The 19,092-nt window shown below is 41.0% G+C and overlaps 1 protein-coding gene across 2 annotated transcripts; it reads left to right on the plus strand.

Moving 5' to 3' along the window:
- The first annotated feature begins 1,694 nt into the window (after positions 1 to 1,694).
- ARF4 (ARF GTPase 4) lies at positions 1,695 to 12,965 on the plus strand. 2 transcript variants are annotated; one of them, XM_074914290.1, is made up of 6 exons: positions 1,702 to 2,080; positions 8,747 to 8,827; positions 9,333 to 9,442; positions 10,779 to 10,850; positions 11,383 to 11,508; positions 12,006 to 12,965. In XM_074914290.1, exons 1-6 carry the CDS (start codon positions 2,014 to 2,016, stop codon positions 12,090 to 12,092), a joined length of 543 nt encoding a protein of 180 aa, XP_074770391.1. In that variant the 5' UTR covers positions 1,702 to 2,013; the 3' UTR covers positions 12,093 to 12,965. The 2 variants fall into 2 exon arrangements, with proteins under 2 accessions (XP_074770392.1, XP_074770391.1); XM_074914291.1 differs by lacking the exon at positions 9,333 to 9,442 and having other exon boundaries at positions 1,695 to 2,080; positions 8,747 to 8,847.
- The last annotated feature ends 6,127 nt before the right edge of the window (positions 12,966 to 19,092 follow it).

Here is a 19,092-nt window from a genome sequence, read left to right on the forward strand (position 1 = left end):
CTTTGGAAGTTATGTGACTTACATGATGGGTGTGGTCTATTTGTTTGCTTTTCCCCTCTCCTGTGTAAGCAAAGAGGTTGAGCAGCTTGTAGAGGCTGCTGACTTGATGAAGCTGTATAGCTGCCATAGGTGACCAGAAAGACTGATGTGATGGAGTGGTGTTGTAGTTTGATGAGGATCCTGAAGTGCTACCGTATTACAACCATGATGATCAAGAAAGCAAATAGCAGGGACTGGCTTCCAAGCAAAACTTATCCAATCGTCAGTCTATTTCCTGTACACATTTGAGAGGCCCTTGAGAAACATGGTAGTGGGAACTAGACTGCGAGCAAAGGTCAGTTCAGGTTTCTTGAATGGAGTTGGTATTAGTTTAAATCTCTGAATTACCAGATACTTAAACAGATTTAGAATCTTGTTCAAAAGAGGGACAAAAAGACAATTTGTTCTGGGATGTTTGCAGTCTTCATCAGTGACTTGTAATGCTTTTAATGGCGTTTCCAAGAGGCCCTTACACTGTAAGTCTAGGCAAAATATAGTCACTGAAACAGGAACAGTCTTTCCTCATTGCAGGTTTCTGGTCTTGTCCTTTCTCCCTTGACAGTCCTTTTCCACTGAGCATGCATAATTTGACTAGGGATGGTTTAGCTATTCATAGTGTTGCAGCAGAGGGATTTTATCAGTTGCAGAAAGTAGTTGCCAGCTTGGCGAGCTGGAACTTTCCCACCCCTGTTTTTTTTTGTTTTGTTTTTAACTTGATGTGCTTAAACCATAGATAAAGAGCTTGTACTAAACGTCATTCATTCGAGGTGTGACAGCTGAAGGACAGTGTAAAAAACTATTTAAGTTTCAGTAACTTTGCCTTGGTCTTCATCTGACTTAAACTAAATGTTTTTAAAACCAGTGATTCCTTGGGGTAGGGAGCTCAGACACTTAAGCATTAAATGCAGCTCATCTTGTCTCAAATTCAACTATCGCCATACCATGGCCTTTTTACAGTAGCTGTGAAAGAAGCTGACTCAGCTGATCATGAAATTAAATACACTTCTCAAAACCCGGCATGTTTCAGTTTTATTCCTGTATTACTTCCCTGTATCTGTCAGCTGCTTCCCGGCCAAGCAGCAGCACGCTGCTGTGGTGCCAGGATCACGCTGTGTTGTGCCTTGGCTCTGCAGCCTCCGGGACGCTGCGGAGGGTCCAGGTCATAGAAACAATGCAAGAAAGATCCTGCCGTAATCGGTGTTCCTGTGACGGAGGGTGTGATGGTTTGCCTTTTTTTATATATCTATAAATGACCTAGCCCTGTTGCTACTAGGGTGCATGTGAGGGCTCTGTGAGGATTTGTGTTTCCCTGTGAAAGCCCTGCGCCTCTCTTGCTCCCCGCTGTCCTGCGCCGCCGGAGGAGGCGGCCTGGCGGCTGTCGCGCCTCAATGCGGCGGGGGCAGGAGCTGCGGGGAGATGAACTACGCGGGCTGGGGGCGAGCCCGGGGCGCTCTGGCCCCGGCGAGCAGCTGGGCCTCGGCCTGGGCCTGAGCAGCGGCTGGGCGGCGGCGGCCTCCGCTTCCCGGCGTGCCGCGCTCTGCCCCGCCCGCGGCGGGGGGGGCGAACCCCGACTCCATCCCCCGGCATGCGCTGGCGGGCGCGGGCAGCGGGAGCGAGGCGCGGGGCGGGCGCGGCGCCTGCCGGGAGGCGCAGTCCCCGCCGCCGCTGGGCCGTGTGGCGGGGGGCGGTCCCGCGGCCGGGGGATGTGGCGACGGTGACGTGATTTTGTCCGCGTTGGAGCCGGGGCGGCCGTGACGTGGCAGAGAGCGAGCGAGCGAGTTTCCCCCGGTCACAGAGCAGCCGCTGCCGCCTGCGCTTTATAAGTCGGCGCCGCCGGGCGAGCCCCGCAGCCCGCCTCCCCGCCCGCGGAGGGATCCGTGAGCGCAGACGGGCGCCGGGCCGCGCTCCCCCGCCCGCTCTCGCCGCTCTCCTCCCGCTGCCTGCGCCGCCGCCCAGCCCCGCGCCGGAGCCGCCATGGGCCTCACCATCTCCTCGCTCTTCTCCCGCCTCTTTGGCAAGAAGCAGATGCGCATTCTCATGGGTAAGGGGCGACAGAGGCGCCTGACTACGCCGCCCCCCCCCCCCCCCCCCACCAGCCGCGCCGCCGCAGCCGTTGCGCCCTGCCCGGGCCGCGGCCGACGCCAGGCCCGTCCGCCCGCTCCCTCCCTCCTTCCCTCCCTCTTTCCCTCACGGACGCGTCCCGCTGGCGGTGGGGGAGGGGAGGCCGGTGGAGCGGGCTGCGGGCTCCAGGCGGGGGGGGCTTGCCCCGTCCCCGGGCGTGGGGGACGGGACGCTTCTCTGTCGCCTTTCCTCGGGGCTTATGGGGTTGTTGGGAAGTGAAGGAGCGGTGGGGGAAGGGGTGGGGATCGGGCTATGCCTGTCCTTCCTTTCTTCCTCCGTGTTCACGTTCTCTCTTCTCTTGTGCCCCCCCGCCCCAATCCCGCTGTCGGCGGCCGCGGCTGGCAGCGGGGCAGGGAGAGGCAGCGCCCCGCTCCCCCCGGGCTGGCAGCGGGGCAGGGAGAGGCTTCAGCCCTGCGCCTTGCACCTGCGTTTCCGCTTGCGTTGAGCCCGAGCGAAATGTAGAACAAAGATCGGATTGCAGTGGGTGAAGCCGGTGCCCGCCTGCTTGGCAGAGGCCGTCGGGCCGACGGGGGTGCCCCTGGGCCGAGGGGGGACCCCCTTTTCCGAGGAGGTGAGGGACGTTTGCTCCCTGCGCCCCCGCGCTGCCGGTGCCGAGGTGCTCTCGGCCTGGAGACGCCGATGCCGCCCGAGCAGCGTGGCTGTTGGAGCAGGATGTCGGACAAAGCCTGGCGCGTTTAACAGCAAGAGCTGAAGAAATTGCCGTATAATGGCCGGGTTTCGCTAACTGAGGTGTTCGTATCTCCGACTTCTGTGAAAGGACGTTTTGGTATAGTGTCTGCACTTGAATTCTCCTCTACCTCATGTACAAAACCAAAAAAACCTGGAGGTTGCTCTTTCGGTGCTTACTTAGTTTTACTGTCTGCCTGTAACTGTTTACTTGGAATTAGATTGTGTTTCTCTTGACACAGACTGTGTAAGAGTTGAAGCCAGTGGCTCTTGAAGATTCTCACTTTAAGATTACGGTTCAAAAGGTCAAAGCAAGTACACACTGAATTCAGTATTTCCTCCTCTATCTCTTGCCTGACTTCTTCCACCCACCTACCCACCCCCACAAGCTTTCTGTACAAACAGATCTAAACCCCCTAATTTTCATCAAATTTTGTTACCAAAGTGAATGGAACTTGGTTCGTCGCCATTGACTGAAGTAACTTGTCCTGAGAAATTATATGAAGTGCTCGTTTCAGTACAGCGGGACTGGGTCCTAACTGTGCGACTTCTTGGCACCCTACCCATCCTTAACACTGCCTGGGTATGCACAGCAGACACAGTGATGTAGGGTTTTTTTAATTGTTGTTTTCCATGTTCTCCATACGTTTTTTGATGACAGAGTTCTTTATTGCATGCACAGTAATTTTTACTGTATCTTCTCTGTTTGAAATTAGAGACTCATCCATTTCAAAATAACGTGAGTAATTTTTGTCTTTGAGACAACTTAGGTACATCTGTTGGTTTCAAAGAAGTGATTTGACTGTCTCCCTAGCAGCCAAACTCTTCATATGAGGACTCTAAATGAATGAAGTAAAATCTTCAAATGAGCTTGGCTGTTGGATGAGATAGTGTCTGTGGTATTTGTAGTTCTGTTGCATTCTGTGTAATAATGAAAACAGGAAAGCAATGTCTTGCAGATCAAAACAGCTTGTAAGGCTTTACTGGTAGGTAATCAGTTCAAATGTAGGTTAGATATGAGTTAGGGAGCGGCACTTTCCAGCAGTAGGTTTAAATGCATCTTTTTTAAAGAAAAAAAAGCTTTATTCAAATACAGGACTGGGTGCAAGCATGAGACTGTACCATATTTGTTAGGTAGTATAAGGGTAAAATTTTGGCGATGTTGTGATGAGAGTGAATCGTAGGACTGAAACGGGATGTTTACAAGCAGAATATGTTATATTGGATATGACCTAATTTGTATATACCCGTAACATGGAAAAGCAGCTCTTCATATCATTCTACATTATGTATCAGCACTTTGAGGAGAGATGTCTGAATGAATACTGGGACTGAATTAAACTTTTTCTCTAGGTGATAATATTCAGTTTATGGTTTGAAAATGACCTGTACAAGGCTAGACATTTAAGTTTTTTGCATGTAGTATACCAAGGAGGTAACTTCAGGGGTGAGGTGTCTATGGAGAGATTATTTAGGGGAAAAATACTATATGGTGAGTTGATAATGAGTAGATGATTCATTTATAATTCAAGCTTCCCTTTCACAGCTTTCTTCTGTTTCTGCAGAATTCAAGCTAAGTAGAATTAATTTCTTAAGACAGACTTTGTGTTACTGAGTTCTGCAGAATTTGAGAGTTTCTCATCAGGTACTATTATCAACAGCAAGCATAACACACTATCTTTTTATATTCTCAAACTATATCTGTGATAAAAGGTGGACATTTAATGGTATACTGTTACTGAAATCTTGTTTTTAAAAAATTGCACATAATTAAGTATTTTTTAGAAGAATTAGATTAACATTCTGAGGAAAAGCAGGTAAAATAATTCCTCTTTAGATATGGAAGTAACATGAGAGAAAAGAAATAGCTGTAGGATGGGATTGAATGACTTAGTTAGACTAGGCGACTGGGGCATTAGAGTGGAAAAACCTTGTCCTAACCCTATACCTACCTGTCGGTAAGACTCTGTATGGATAGTTCATTGTGCTTAAAAAATAAAAGTTACTGATTCCTTGTGCACCTTTCCCTATCATCATTTAGTATTCTGTGTCTTGGTGTAGTTGTGCAAGTGTTAACTGAGATAATAGCTCCTCAAGAGCTTCAAATACAAAGGTAATGATTAAATAGATTGGGGGGAAAAAAATTGTCAGATTCTTTGGGATTGTGCCATTACATCACAGAACCATTTAGCTGGTTTTTATTTGTTGTGGGTTTTTTTTTTCACCACTGTTTGTTTGCATGCTGTTGGGGTTTTTTCCATATGTGTGTGTGTTTTCTTGAGAAAGCTGTATTGAGAATTGCCCCTTCGTGTCCCCCAAAGACTTACCCAATTGAAATGAAACCTGGAAGAGGAATAGTATGTAAAAGATAAATAAGAAAAGTTTTGAGAGAACTGGTATAAAGGTAAAAGAAAAAGAATACAAACCTGTAGTAGATTGGGTTTCATTAATTTTAATTTTTTAAGCTGCTTTTGATTGTAACATGAATGTCATGAATCAGTTAAATACAGTAGAAGTTTTTTCTTTTTCCTTCTCTAATTATAGGAAACACTCATGTTGAAAGCAGCAACACACTGTATTCTACAGGAAACTTTGGAATTCTCAGTCATCCAAGATCTGTTGGTCTTGATGGAGGTTCCACTTAAAAAGTCTTTTCTCATTTTTTCTGCATCTGTAGTTTATATGAAGTTCTGTGCTGTGGTAACTGAGGCAGCTTGATATTCAGCCACCAGTGATCAAAGTAGAGAGTTGGTAAAGGAGAAATGTGATGTAGTCACAGGCATGGTGTTCCCAGGGACAAGTGAACTACAAGCTTGAGATTCAGAAACACGACTGACAAGCTGTATAAAACACTCTTAAGAGGAGTAAAGGGCTTAGAACTACAGTGTGTTTAACAGCAACTGAAAGCATTGTAGATATTTTTTCTCCAGCTAGAGGAAAAGGATGTTTGACTCAGTTTAAAGATAAATGCTTGCAAGTGCAAGTCTGTGCTTCCCATTTGTACTTTATTGTAATCTTAGGGCTTTGTGGTACAACTGCTGCATGTCATACCCTACATTGAGATTCTTGCACCCTGGGCTCTGGGGGAATCAGAGTGAAAATGTAGAATCACAAATTTACTTCACATTATTTGGGTATTTAAGACTTAGGTTTTAATCTTGATAGTTGAATTAACTTAAACTTTGACATGGAAATAGATCATTGATGTACATGGCGTGTTCCAGTGCGAATGTAAATCTGTTTATTCTTGGACTACTAAAAGCAATTGTTACACTTCCTAGCAGCTCAGAAGATTAAATATGATTCAGAACTCTGAAATGTCTTGTTCTAAAAAGAGGTGGTAAATGGCAAATTGGAGTAAGAAATATGAACAGAGGCTGTGCTCTTGATGGTTGTTATTTGTTTGAACTTCATAACATTTGCAGTTTGGCTAAGAGAGGCTGTTCTTGCAAATCAGGTCATGGTGAATTGCAGAGGTTGCCTTCTCTTGATTAAAAGCTGCTCTCTCAAGTGTGGAGTTAAAACAAAACACGTATCCATAACTCAGGACTTGCCTCAGTGCAAAGTCCAACAGCTTAATTAGAATTGTGGATAAGAGTGGATATAAGTAAAGGCTCTGGGCTTTGTGCTTACATAGCTAATGTAGCCTTCTGCCAGTGCCATTGAGGTGTTGTTGGTGGGTCCTTGGACAAGAACAGAGTGGATCACTGGGGCAAGAAGTTCTTAAATTTATCAAATAGTTTAAAATTCTTGACTAGTTCCTAATTTCTTAACTGAGTCATATCTTCAAATGATTCTTGGTACCCTGGGTATATACATTTTTTGAAATGAGATTAGCTTTTTTCTTTGCCTTTACCTGTATCTTTAGTATAACCCCTAAATACACTAAAACCATTTGTGTAGATAACTGTTTGCAGTTGTTGGGGAGGAGAAGAGTTTGTGAGTATGTGTAGCTTTAATTGGTCGTTCACTAAGCGATCTTAATTTACTGGAAAACTGTCACATATATATCATGTACGTGCATTATGTTTTCTTGCAAAGATGTAGGAATCCTACAAATGCTCACTTGAAGCTGAGTTGCATGAGAATAGTGTTGAGCTTCAAGCATTGTGCTGGTAAAAGCATTGTTTCTCAGCATAGATTGAGTATTTGAAGGTTTCAGAGTTCACTTAAAGGGTATTCTGAGGCTACCTGACACTTTGTGGGTGTAGGGAAAATGCTAACATTTACAGGTTTCATGACTTGCAGGCTCTTGTGAAACTTACACTGCAGCAGGTCTTTATTCATGTTTGTGTGTGGTTCTAAAAGAGACCAACACTTAAGACAATAGCAAACTTAAAACTGTTGACTTTTTAATTTGAGCATTTAGGGAGTTTATTACCCCTCAAGGAGCTTTGGTTTTGATGGCAGACTTCCCCCCCCCTTCATGACATTACCAGTTAGAACAACTTTTTTTTTTTTAACATGCAATGACAATACCAGAGAAACTGCATTGACATGTATAATCCTGCTCCCAGTATCAGAATATAGGACAATTATAGATAGGTTTTTTAATTAGATTGCTGTAACAGCAGTTTGTGTCTTGAGAAGGAGGAGGTTTTTAAATAGTTTAGTTTCATTCTGAATAAGTAGGTAATTTTGAATTCCATTTTATTGCAATGCTAAGGAAACAGTTGTATTATTAATAGTCAAGTCATCAAACCCCTTAAAGCTTAATATATCGCAGTCACCAAGTAGGAAATTAACTTGGAACACTTAATGTTAACAGACAAAGATAACATTTGGGTTTTTGTGCAAGTATTATTTAATTAATTCGGGGGGGTGTGTGTGTGTGTGGTATTTTTGTTTGTGTAAGATCTTACTGACTATTTTAAGTTTCACAAATAGACATTCAAACTGTTGTTGTGGTGTTTAGTACCTACTGTTTATTTAGGTGCTTATGTACTAGGCATTGGGTTCTAATGTAAAGAACTGTATTTTGAGTTGTTCTCATGTGTTTTGAAATGCCTAACAATAAGCAGTTGCACAGACCGTTTTAGACAGTATATGCCTGCAATGTTGGTAATGCTTCTCAAAAAATGTCTTTGAAGCTCCAGTTTTGTTGGGGTTTTGTGTTTGGTTTTGTTTTTTAATCAAATCACATATTTACTGCATAGGTTACATTGAAAAAAGGCAAGGGTAAGTTTTGTTGCAGAAACAGAAAAGTAAATTTCAGTGCAGAAGGCCTTCTATAAGGAGCAGAAGTGGAGACTCCTAGTGACAGCATTCTAGTGGATCTCAATGAATCAAAGTGATATCCTGAAAAGTTACAGCCCTTAGGGTATATGCAGAGGGATGACAGGAGTTTCCTAATGTATGTGGTTTTATCAATGCAGAAGAAATGTTTTAGCCAAGGGACAGAACACTGTAATGAGGGAGATTGAAGTGGCTTCCATTGATCGTGCCAGCTCCTGGTGGTACAGGTGCATGGCCTTAACTAAAGGTTTGAGTGAGACCTTCCCCAGCTTGAGTGTGAAGTAGCACACATGATCAGTTAGAAACTATGTGCTGCTTGTAGATTGTTGCTAGGCATTTAAAACTATCCTGACTTACGCAGAAGAAACTTTCAAAGTGAATGACAAACCTTAATTAAGAAACACAAGAAGATGACTAGAAACTTGGGAACTTGTAGGCTGTAGACGGAAGTGTGTTATTGAGATGGTGTTTTTCATTGCTTGTTCTCTCTCTCAATGCTGGGTAAAGGAGATGGGAAGAAACATACAGTAGTATATCAACAATGACTTAAAAGTGTTTCTTCTCACAAGAAAAACCCTAATACTGTGCATGTAAAAGTCATATTTTTACACTAGCAGGTTGCAGTTTGTACTGTGAACTAAATTAAATTTTCTGTTCATTCTAGTTGGTTTGGATGCTGCTGGTAAGACAACTATCCTGTATAAACTGAAACTCGGAGAAATTGTCACCACAATTCCAACTATTGGTAAGATAACCAATTCTCATGTCTTCACTCTGGTTACTCTAAATTTGTGTTGTAGAGACTGGCTTCTGAAGAGCGTAGGGATTTGCTATCTTTGCTGTTAGTATAAGAATCAAGACAAACATGGGCTTTCTGGTACTGGTGTAGCATAACTGTGTCAGACTAAAGATACATCTAGACCAGAATCCTGTGTCTGACAGTGGCCAATAGCAGGTGCTCAGGAGTACAGGAGCAGTACTTCCCCCAAAATACCGTGAGCCTCTAGCAGTTTGTGGCTGAAATATTTGCTGAACCGAAGGTCATGCACTTGGATTTAAGTGATTAATTTTTTTTCCCCTTTCAGTTAATTTTCTTCTTGATCTAGCAATTCAATTCTGATAAGCCATGTTTTTTATATATATATGTATATTTGGGAGAAGTATAACTTAAGAAGTAGCTATCTTTAACATGTATAGAATTACATTTTAACACTACCATTAACTATTCCTAATTACTTTTTTATTTTTAGGCTTTAATGTGGAAACGGTAGAATATAAAAACATTTGTTTCACAGTTTGGGATGTTGGTGGTCAAGATAAAATCAGACCTCTTTGGAGGCATTATTTCCAAAATACACAGGTAAGAGCTCTGAGATGGCAATAGTTTTGTGAAGTCTCACGTTCTGTAGAGTTTATATGGGAAGTTGTTTTCTGTCTCTTCCTTTCAAAAAGGCTCCTTACTACTTCCTGCAAGTTCAGAGAGATATCCAGATTCTATTCTAGTTGAAGCTAGTTTGTTACCTTGAAGGCTTCGGGTCTAGTCATGAGTGTAGCCTGGCAAGGGTAAAGTCCTTCAGGATCTACCAGTGTTCTGTCATGTGCCAGAGCAGTGGGTTTGTTTGTGAGGAACACTTCAACTTCGCTATATCCATGCTTTGATGTGTTCGAACTGGTGTTGGCTTATACATAGAACCCGCTATTGCTTAAACTCTCTTCTATACACTCTTTTTTAATAATCATCCTTAAAATTTAATAATCATCCTTAAAATATACAGCTTGTACTGTGTTATATCAGTGTATTTAGTAAAAGGTCTTGTTACCAATTGATTGTAAGTGTCAGCTTCATATCTGTCATTTTTGGTTACATAAATGTGATTCCTTTGGTTTACAAGTAGTAAGGTAAGTTGCTTATTAGTATCAGGAAACTTTGGGAGTGGTCATTGGTTTGGAGTTTTTTTCTGTGTTGAATATAAAATTGTTTCCAAGAAACTTCTGTGGAGCATAATGCATGCAATTGGTGCAGAAAAATAGAGAAGTCTGGATTGGCAAAAAGGAGCTAGCAAAGTACTGTTGTGAATAGAGTAATATTTAATTTCAGTTCCTTATTCAGCCCTGCTACTAAATATTTTTAAAAGGCGCTTCTCTTTTCTTAAAGAGTGACAAAATTTAAGGTTTTTCATACTGAAAATAAATGTGTGTGTGTGTGTATAGGGAGGACACTTGAATAACAGAGATGCCATTAGAAATGCTATTTAGTACAAACTTTTCTTAAACAAATTCAGGCCTTACTTTAAGCATGTGGGTTTTTTCAGTGAAACATGAAATGGCGAAGCACTTGTGATTTTCCTCCTGCATTTAACATGATAGTAGCGAGTGAAAATGGCGGAGGGAGAGGTAGCTTCTGAAATTTTGCTGCTGTCTCCCTGCTCCCCCCACCCCACATGAATCCCACATTAATCTGTAAACCAATATTTGTGTGGTTTAACTTTTGATTTCGAAGGCCTGACTTTATTTTGCAGTTGAAACTTACTATGTGGTTGCTCAGACGTATGTCTTGCATTGCTTAAACAGACATTTCTGTCAAATTTGCTTACGTAAGAGAGAGGACAATACAATACTCAATATGGGGCTTTTTGGTTTTTAAAATAATACTGCATGTTTACATTGGTTTTTCAAAACTGCTTGACTTCTTACAGGGCCTCATTTTTGTGGTAGACAGCAACGACAGAGAGAGAATCCAGGAAGCAGCAGAAGAGCTGCAGAAAATGGTAAATATTGATACCTTCTGAAATATGATTGTTATACTTTGCTATATTTTTGGATGTTTGTTGGCTTCCCTAAGACATTTAGGATTTTAAAATTTTAGGGAGTTTGTAGAGTGCATATTGCATTCACCTGGTAATTCTGGGTCACGTGGTGCACTGAGTTGTAACTACAGCTCTGTCAAGAGCTTTAGCTCAAGAACTGCTAATGTATTGGGACCTTTTTTGCCTTCGTAAAACCTTAATAGAAACACCACAGATAAAGAATGTTGGAAAAGCAGATTGCTGATAAGAATTTCAGCAGCAAGGTGCTCGTAAATTTTAACTGCCTATTGAAGAATATTTCCTTACTTACAGGAGAAGTTCTGTTGAATACTAGTTAAATTTCACGCAGTGCTTATTAGTGACTTCAGGAGCAAGAACTAAAATGTTTATAACCTTTAAATCAGTATTTAAGATTTTTTTTTTTTAGTGCTTGTTGAAGTAATTGAAGTACTTAAGTGAGCTAATTTAATAACACAGCCATTTTTTCTGTTAGCTTCAAGAGGATGAGCTGCGAGATGCAGTGCTGCTTTTGTTTGCAAACAAACAAGATCTGCCAAATGCCATGGCAATCAGTGAAATGACAGATAAACTAGGTCTTCAGTCTCTGCGTAACAGAACTGTAAGTGCTGAACTTCCTGGTTGATGAACTCTTGTCTTCCTTTGTTATATATCATAAACATAAGTTTTGCTTTAAAGGAAAGGAAAGTAATGTCTGTATGTTGATACATTAAGATCATATCCATAGAAGATGTTTTAGAGGTCTGTTAATTTAGATAATTCTGTGTCTATTTCCCAGAGTGCAGTCTTTCAAAAACAAGAAGCTAGTTTTCAACATATAAACCAAATGTAAGTTCTGTATTTGTTTCCTGATGCCCTAAATGGTGTTCTAGCTTTTGGTAGGTCAACAGTGAGTTTCTGAATAATGCCTGAACCCATCTACTTTATTTATACTTTTGAACATTTTAAAAAATACCATCTCTTCAATATTGACTCTACTTATGGCACTCTCTAAAAAACACTATTTGAGTGTGTATCTGAGTGTCACATAGTGTGATAACTTAGTTTGCATTTTATTGGTATTTAAAATTTATTTTTGTTTGTGTTCTACATTAACAGTGGTATGTCCAGGCTACCTGTGCTACACAAGGAACCGGTCTGTATGAGGGACTTGACTGGCTGTCAAATGAACTCTCAAAACGCTAACTCAAACTGGATGACTCTTTCACCAGGGACATGTTTGATATAAGTGGTCTAGGCTTGTTACAACAAAATTAGTTTGCATCTTGGTTATTACAGTATCTGGAACTGATATTTGGGCAGGATATTACAGCGTTTCAACTTATTTTGTTGCCAATTATCGTTTACCGAGCTACATGTTGCAAAGGTAGCAGTATGCTTGGGTAAAAACCTCCTTAACTTGGAAAAAGTGTATCTTCTGATTTTATTCCCCTTGTTAGCCTAAATGCCTGAATATAGTTATTGTGACATCTTAAAGATCTGGTTTGAATACTCTTTTGAGCCCCGATAAATTAATGGTTTAATTTTTTTTTCTCCCTGCTACTTTTAGTTTACTGATGCCCTGTTTCATTCCTCAGACAGTCTGCTGATTTAAAAATGTAGCATTCCGTATGTATTTATTTCTTTCCCTTGCCAAAAAGAATTCCTAATACTGCTTGTTCCAGCCAAGGAAATCTCTAAAACACTATACAGATCTACTGCACTGAGGAACATGTTATTAGTCCTTGGGTTCTGTCAGCCCAACTTGCCTTTGTGTGAATTGGATTTGATGGGTAGAATAGTTCTGTGCTGGTTGCGAAGAGCTCATGTTGAGGTTGTTTTTAATATTCAGCAGATTGTCTTCCTTTATATTGTATCTTTTTTTTTTTTATGTTGCATGTTGCTTTTTGGTATCAGCCTGACTATTTTTGCCCAGTGTATAATAGTTCCGCTGAAGTTTTACTGTTTGTTGGTGAACATATCTTCATAAAGAAATTTTGGAAAATTCATCAAACTCAATGGATTAGTTTCTTCATAACCCACTTGGAATTATTCCTAATAAAATGATAAAATGTATAATTCTGTGTATGATCTTCTTGATTCCTGATATAGTTTAACTGCAAGTTACCACTTACTCTTTTTCCATATAGTGAGCTTTCCTGCAGCTTGAATATGAAGATCAGTCTCAGATTTTCACTTATTTGAGCTATGCAGAGCAGGACATGGAAGGTGGGCAACAAAGTTCTGTACAGTGCAGTAGAGTAGCTGTCATCAAGACTTAGATAATTCTGTAAGTGTCTTCTGAAGTTGTAACTCTGAAATTCCTTTTAAGATGTCCAAGTACAAAAATACTAACAGTTACAAAAATTGTAATGAAACAAATATGAACTGACTGAAAAGCACGCATGTCTGTTTTGTAGTTGTATCTACATTTTAAAAAACAGCATGGGTTCTAGCAGGAGAAACAGAAATTCTGTTGGTGACTAGCTGGGAAGCTAACTTGAACACTTGTACAGGGATTTAATCATTATTAATGGTGATAGTAACTCCAAAATTCAGCTCTATGCAACTGCTACTCTCTGGCTGTTTCTGCCACCTTATATATCTGTAGTTCAAAAGACTCAAGTTTAGGTGAGCTCTGTTTAGCCACTATGCTTTTGAGTTATAGTATGTGTATAGAAGCCCATATTTCAAAGAGTCACCGTGCTTGGCTTTGTGTACCAGTAGGTTGTAATTCTGCTATAAAATGAGTAATTTCCAAAGGTCAAAGACAGAAAGTAGTAAAGATCTTGAACCTCATTGAAGAGTGGTGGAGTCTGCATGAGGGGTTAAGGCTACAGCTTTCACTGAAGTGTAAGTCACTTGTAACTCTTGGGTGTAATTGAGTAGTTGCTGTAGTGTTAATCAGAGCGTAGAGGAACTGAAGCAAGTACTTCAATCTTCCTGTAAATAGATAAGATCACACTTGACCTCTGTTACTGAAATGGTACTTGCCTCTTGATACTCTGTAAGGTGGTACTCTTGGAAGCAAGGTCTGTTACACAGTTTATTCATACGAATATTAAGCTGTGGAAGGGACAAGACACTTGATGGGCCGTGGAGTAACGTCACGATTGACAGAAGTAAATAAACTTCCACTCAGGTTATTATATTCTCATCAACTGTTCTCAATTCTCTCAAGGTTTTCAAGGTACACTCCAGATTCTAAGCAGCAACTGGGCTTGGTGCATTTGTCTAGAAAGCTGCCTTGTCTTCGGATGAGAAATGTGAAATAGTTTATGTCTGTTCTTACTGGCTGTTGCTGTGAGCCGAAATCTTGGTGGCTTGCTTTTCCTTTGGGAGTTAGTGCTACTTTTGTAGCTAGTGCTTGTTTGTTAGTACAAGAACAAACAGTCCTGATGAGGGTTTTTTATTATGCTGTCTTATCTCTTTTAGTACCAGGATCCCATGCTGTGTTGAAATCAGTATCATATTCCATTAATACGGCTATCTGTCAGTAAATTCATTAGCTGGGGCAGTGACGCTTTCTTAAACTGACTAAAAGGATAGTTTGTGTGCTAGTTGTCTTACCTGAACACAGTACAACTGTGCTATTGTGAAGGCACTGACTCATTTAAGACATTGTGAGTAGGTAAAAATACTTTTTTTGCTTTTTGGCATTCTTTAAAATTGTTGTTTTCTGGCTAAAACAATTATATCAGTCACCTGTATATGTTTTATGTCAATAACAACATATAATACAGCCCTGCTCTCCAGAGACAGATGAAATTCCTGTGCAGATCCAATACTAACTTTGTCACTTCCCTATCAGAAGTCAAATACCTGAACTGAGCTGTTCTCCCAGAAGTTCAAAATCTTGGACAGGCACAAGACTGCTAAAAATTTGTTCCTTATTATACTGTAATGACAGGAAATCCTGAGTTCCAGTAGTTGAAATTTTTCGTTGTGTAGCATCAACTCTTCTATTTGGTGGGCAAGTTGTGTTGCACTGGGGAGTCAGTCTAGTAATACTTGTATACAAGAGCTTTTATTTCAGTGTATCAGCTGGTCATCTTAACTATAGAGAGCAAAACACTGAAGAATGAGTGGTTTTTCTTTTATTTGGCCATGCTGACACAATTTATCCCTTGTATTTTCAGTACATGCATTGATTGGCCTTTCATTTGTTTCCAACATTTGGAGAATAGTTTTCCATGAATATTTAGATCTACATACAGACCAGGGCAAAAGGCTTGTTTTGTTTTTCTCACATGTAACTAACTGGATCACTCAATCCTAGAACATAAATAATAGTAGATATTTGTTTATTAAAAAAAAAAAGTCTTCATGAACGACATAATCTACAAACCAGCTTCAGAACAAGTTCTAAGTTATCTGCAGACCTTGGTTTGACTGTTCAGGAGCAGAACAAAAATCAGTTCTAAGCACATCAGGAGTTAGCAACAAATGCTATAAGCATTTTACTTGCTTGGTTTGCTCTCAGTGTTTTTAATAAACACCAGTAAAACAATGTTCTGGAGACAATGGAACACAAGGACACTTACAGCAATGGCTTAGCTTGTGTGTAAAAAGTGGTTTAGGTGTTTTTCAGTAATGAGAATTCAGAGCTCAATTTTCAGTCCCTTTCTCATCTGAGTAATATTTATATTAAGGTCTGGACAAAGGCAATTTGAGTGCAAGGTTGATGAAACTTTGTACATCACCTTGTCCCAGTATGTCTTTCCTGCCCTTGTCAAGAATGGTATTGACAGGGGACTTGAGTGAGAAATTACATTCGATATCTGCTGAATAAAGCTTAGCTGCCAAATGTGTTGTGCAGAAAAAAAAAATAAAAGCATGAAGTTCTATTCAAGAATCTGATGTAAATTCTAGGAAAACTGTGGTATGTTCCAAGCGTCTCCTCTTACTTGGGTGAGAATTGAAGGTTTTGGAACAATTTATTTTGATGCTGGAAATGTGAGAAACAAGTTAACTACACAATGAATTTGAGATGTTGAAAGATCTGACTCCTTAGCATGCTGGGTATTTTTTCTTCTTCCTTTCTTGTACCATTTTTTCTCCATCCTTCTTTCTCTCCATCATACTTTGCATTATTTTTTGCTTTAGTATGGTACATAAAGGCATTTTACTGAAGGCTTGAATTAGTCCCTTCAAAAATAATGGTGATACAAGAAATACTAAAGTGTAAGAACTCAAGTACTAACTGTCACAGGTGGCTAAGTCCCCTTTGTCTGGAATGGAAAAAAATAATACGAGTTCCAAGTTGCCAGACTAGTCTGAAGGATCTGGCAAAACTTGGTTGGTTTTGTATGTATCAAATATGCAGGTAAACTACATTTCACAGTAACCAGAACCACCTAAAAACTAGCCAAGTATCTGTCACCTCCAGGAGGCCAGTCTTCCAGTGCCCTTAGTTCTAGTAATGTTTGTGTGGGTGACAGGTTTGTCCACAGCAGGAGCCAGTCTGGAAGAGGAAATGCATCCCTCCCTCAAGACAACAGCTCATCAGAGCAGGTGCTGAAGCAGTACTGTCTCGGGAATTTACTGCATCAGAGGTGGAAAAATTGATTAGAAAGCCAAGTGAGATGTTCCGTTTTTCCTTTTGCCTTAATGGCTGGTCTGAGAGAGTAGAGGAACAGAAAATAAACCCCCAACAAACCCCTACGTTTGGAAAGATGCGAAAAGAATCTTGCCAAATTTTTTGATGTGAAGGATATGGAGCATTGCAAGTGCTGAAAGAGGAACACAGGTGAGTTTGGGTTTATGAAATAAAATGGAGACAAGCTCAGTGGGACTTAAACAAATCTGTGTTCTAAAGGTGGTGTACAGAGGAAGAATTAATTGCTAGGTAAGGTCCAGATGTGTAGGAGGAGCTAAAATAGGAGCTAAAATCACCTTATGTGAAGTAGGAAGCACCACGCATTACCTCCTGTAGAGGTGAGTGCAGCTTGGGAGCATGGGGGGTATGGGCCAAAGGTGTGTATCTAAGGGTTGCTTTCATTCCCCCAAAAATGGTGATTCTTTTGAATTGTGACTTTGCCCCTAACCGAGACCGTTCTGCTGCATTCTCACTCCAGAAATGTCTTAACTGGTTCCCGACACACCACTACTATTGGCAGTCAGTGTGGGCTGCTGCGTTTTACTAATTAAATGAGGGATACTTGGACTGGAGAATCCACAGCACTAGCTTGTGGGGCAGATTTTCCTCCTGAAGATAAAAGATTTATCTGCCACGTGCAAGGGCCATCTAATTTTACTGGGTCTGTTCCAGTGCCATGTTTTTTCCTTGCCTCTTGCTTCCTGCAGATGCCAGCTTTGCTGTGCAAGGAGCCAGAAGCAGCCCCCCAAGTACCAGCACAGGGAATGACAGACCTGCTCTTTCTTGGAAGGGAGGCAGAATACCAGGCAAGTCTGTTCTCTGAGCAGCTCCATCTTCTGGTAGTATGGAGAGGTTACAGATTTTTAATGGTTTGGAAAATAAGAAGTAACCCAGTTGTGATGGCTAGGTATTAAAAAGGAGAAAAAGAATGTTAAGGTATAAGGGGAGCTCAGTTAGCCTATGTAATACAATTTCACTTCCAAATTTAGAAATTGCAATCTTAATATTCTAAGTGTCTGACATTGCTCTTGCCAGTCTACAAGCCTGCAGTACTCAGAGGAGTTTGGTTTTGGGGGTTGTTTTCCCCTCAAATTTTTCAGTGCCTGCAAATTGTAGAAGGCCTCTGACTCAGCTGTAATGTAGTCATTTTCAGTGTTTTTCCAAGGTGTTAATATTTAGATTTTCTTCCTGAACACATCTTCCAATTATTTTTTCTGCCCTTTAAGATGGCATATGCTTGCAAACATCTTCAGGTGAAAGCTCTCCCTCATCTACTAAATTAGTAAATATGTTTTGACCACATATGAGGTTTACAGCCTCCATTCTGTTTGCAAGATTTTTCTCCTTGCTCCTGTATCTTGATGTTGTTTACAAATCCCGATACTGATATTATCAACTTTGTAGTCCAGAAGAGTACAGGCATCACCTTCAACTCATATGCAAGATTGAATTACACTTTACTTTTTAATTAGACTTGTAAGAGAACAGAAACTGATAAAGGACCCACCCAAAATATTTAGGGTCCAATTTTACAGGGTGAGTACTGTCCATCACTCTGTTGCAATGATCTAACATCATTCGTTGCCACTTTTACTGCTGTATTGTTTTGCTTCCATGTTTTATCCAAAGGCCCTTAGCTACAGTTTGGTTTAGCTAAAACGCTGACTTAGCAAAACCTGAGATCTGAAGGTTTGCATATAAGCCTGCCAAAGCCCTTCACACTAAAGGAGTGCTCTTTCAATGAGGTCTTGGGTTGCTTTTGTGGCAGATCTGCTTAAGCAGGCAAATGCATTGCTCCAGACCTTGATCACTTTTTCCCACCCCAAGCCTTTATCTTGTTCTTTGGGCACAAGAGGCTTTATGGTGAATCAGCTCAGGATATAATGACCCACTGCAATGATAATAGTCAAGAAAATGAAAGGCCCTGTGTTTTTAACAGGATCACTTCACTGTTCTGGCTTGGTATGGCATGAGCAGGAACAAGTAGCCAGAATTCAGAAGCAATAGGGCAGGATCAGGTGAGAGGGTGGGATGACAGGAAGATGCTTCGAAGGTTAACTGCTAATATTGCTGAAAAAATCTGCTTGCAAAGGACACACAAGTTCTTTAGCAATACAGGCTTCTACAAACTTGCATATTAGCGGAACAGTCCTTTTGTCACTCTCCATGAACCTGTGTCTTTATGTGCCAAGTTGGTAACAAAATTCCAGACAGTTTTGTCTTCTCACATCCTGTTGTTTGAAACATTTTCTGAGATTTATGGGCCTGCATCATTTTAGCCTTGTATGACATCTGAGGCTAAACCTCCCTGCTGGCTTTACTAGTGCAACTGTTCATCAGCATCAACTTATAAGATGCTCAGATACTACAGTAAGAAAAACATACAAGCTTCTGCAAAGCATCACCCTTCACAGTATAGCAGATACTACGGCAACAGACAGGACCAACAACCCTCGACAATATGCTACTTGAAAGCAGCTGCCTATTTGTTTTAGTGAGCCTCAGCTGTAGCCTACCCTCTCCCCGGCTGCAGCAGAGGTGAGTGGTTGTGCAAGTACAGGGCATGCTGCTTTAACCAACACGAGCGGACTTGTTTTGCCACAGAAG

Source organism: Athene noctua, chromosome 10 (genome assembly GCF_965140245.1).
Source record: "Athene noctua chromosome 10, bAthNoc1.hap1.1, whole genome shotgun sequence".
Lineage (NCBI taxonomy): Eukaryota > Metazoa > Chordata > Aves > Strigiformes > Strigidae > Athene > Athene noctua.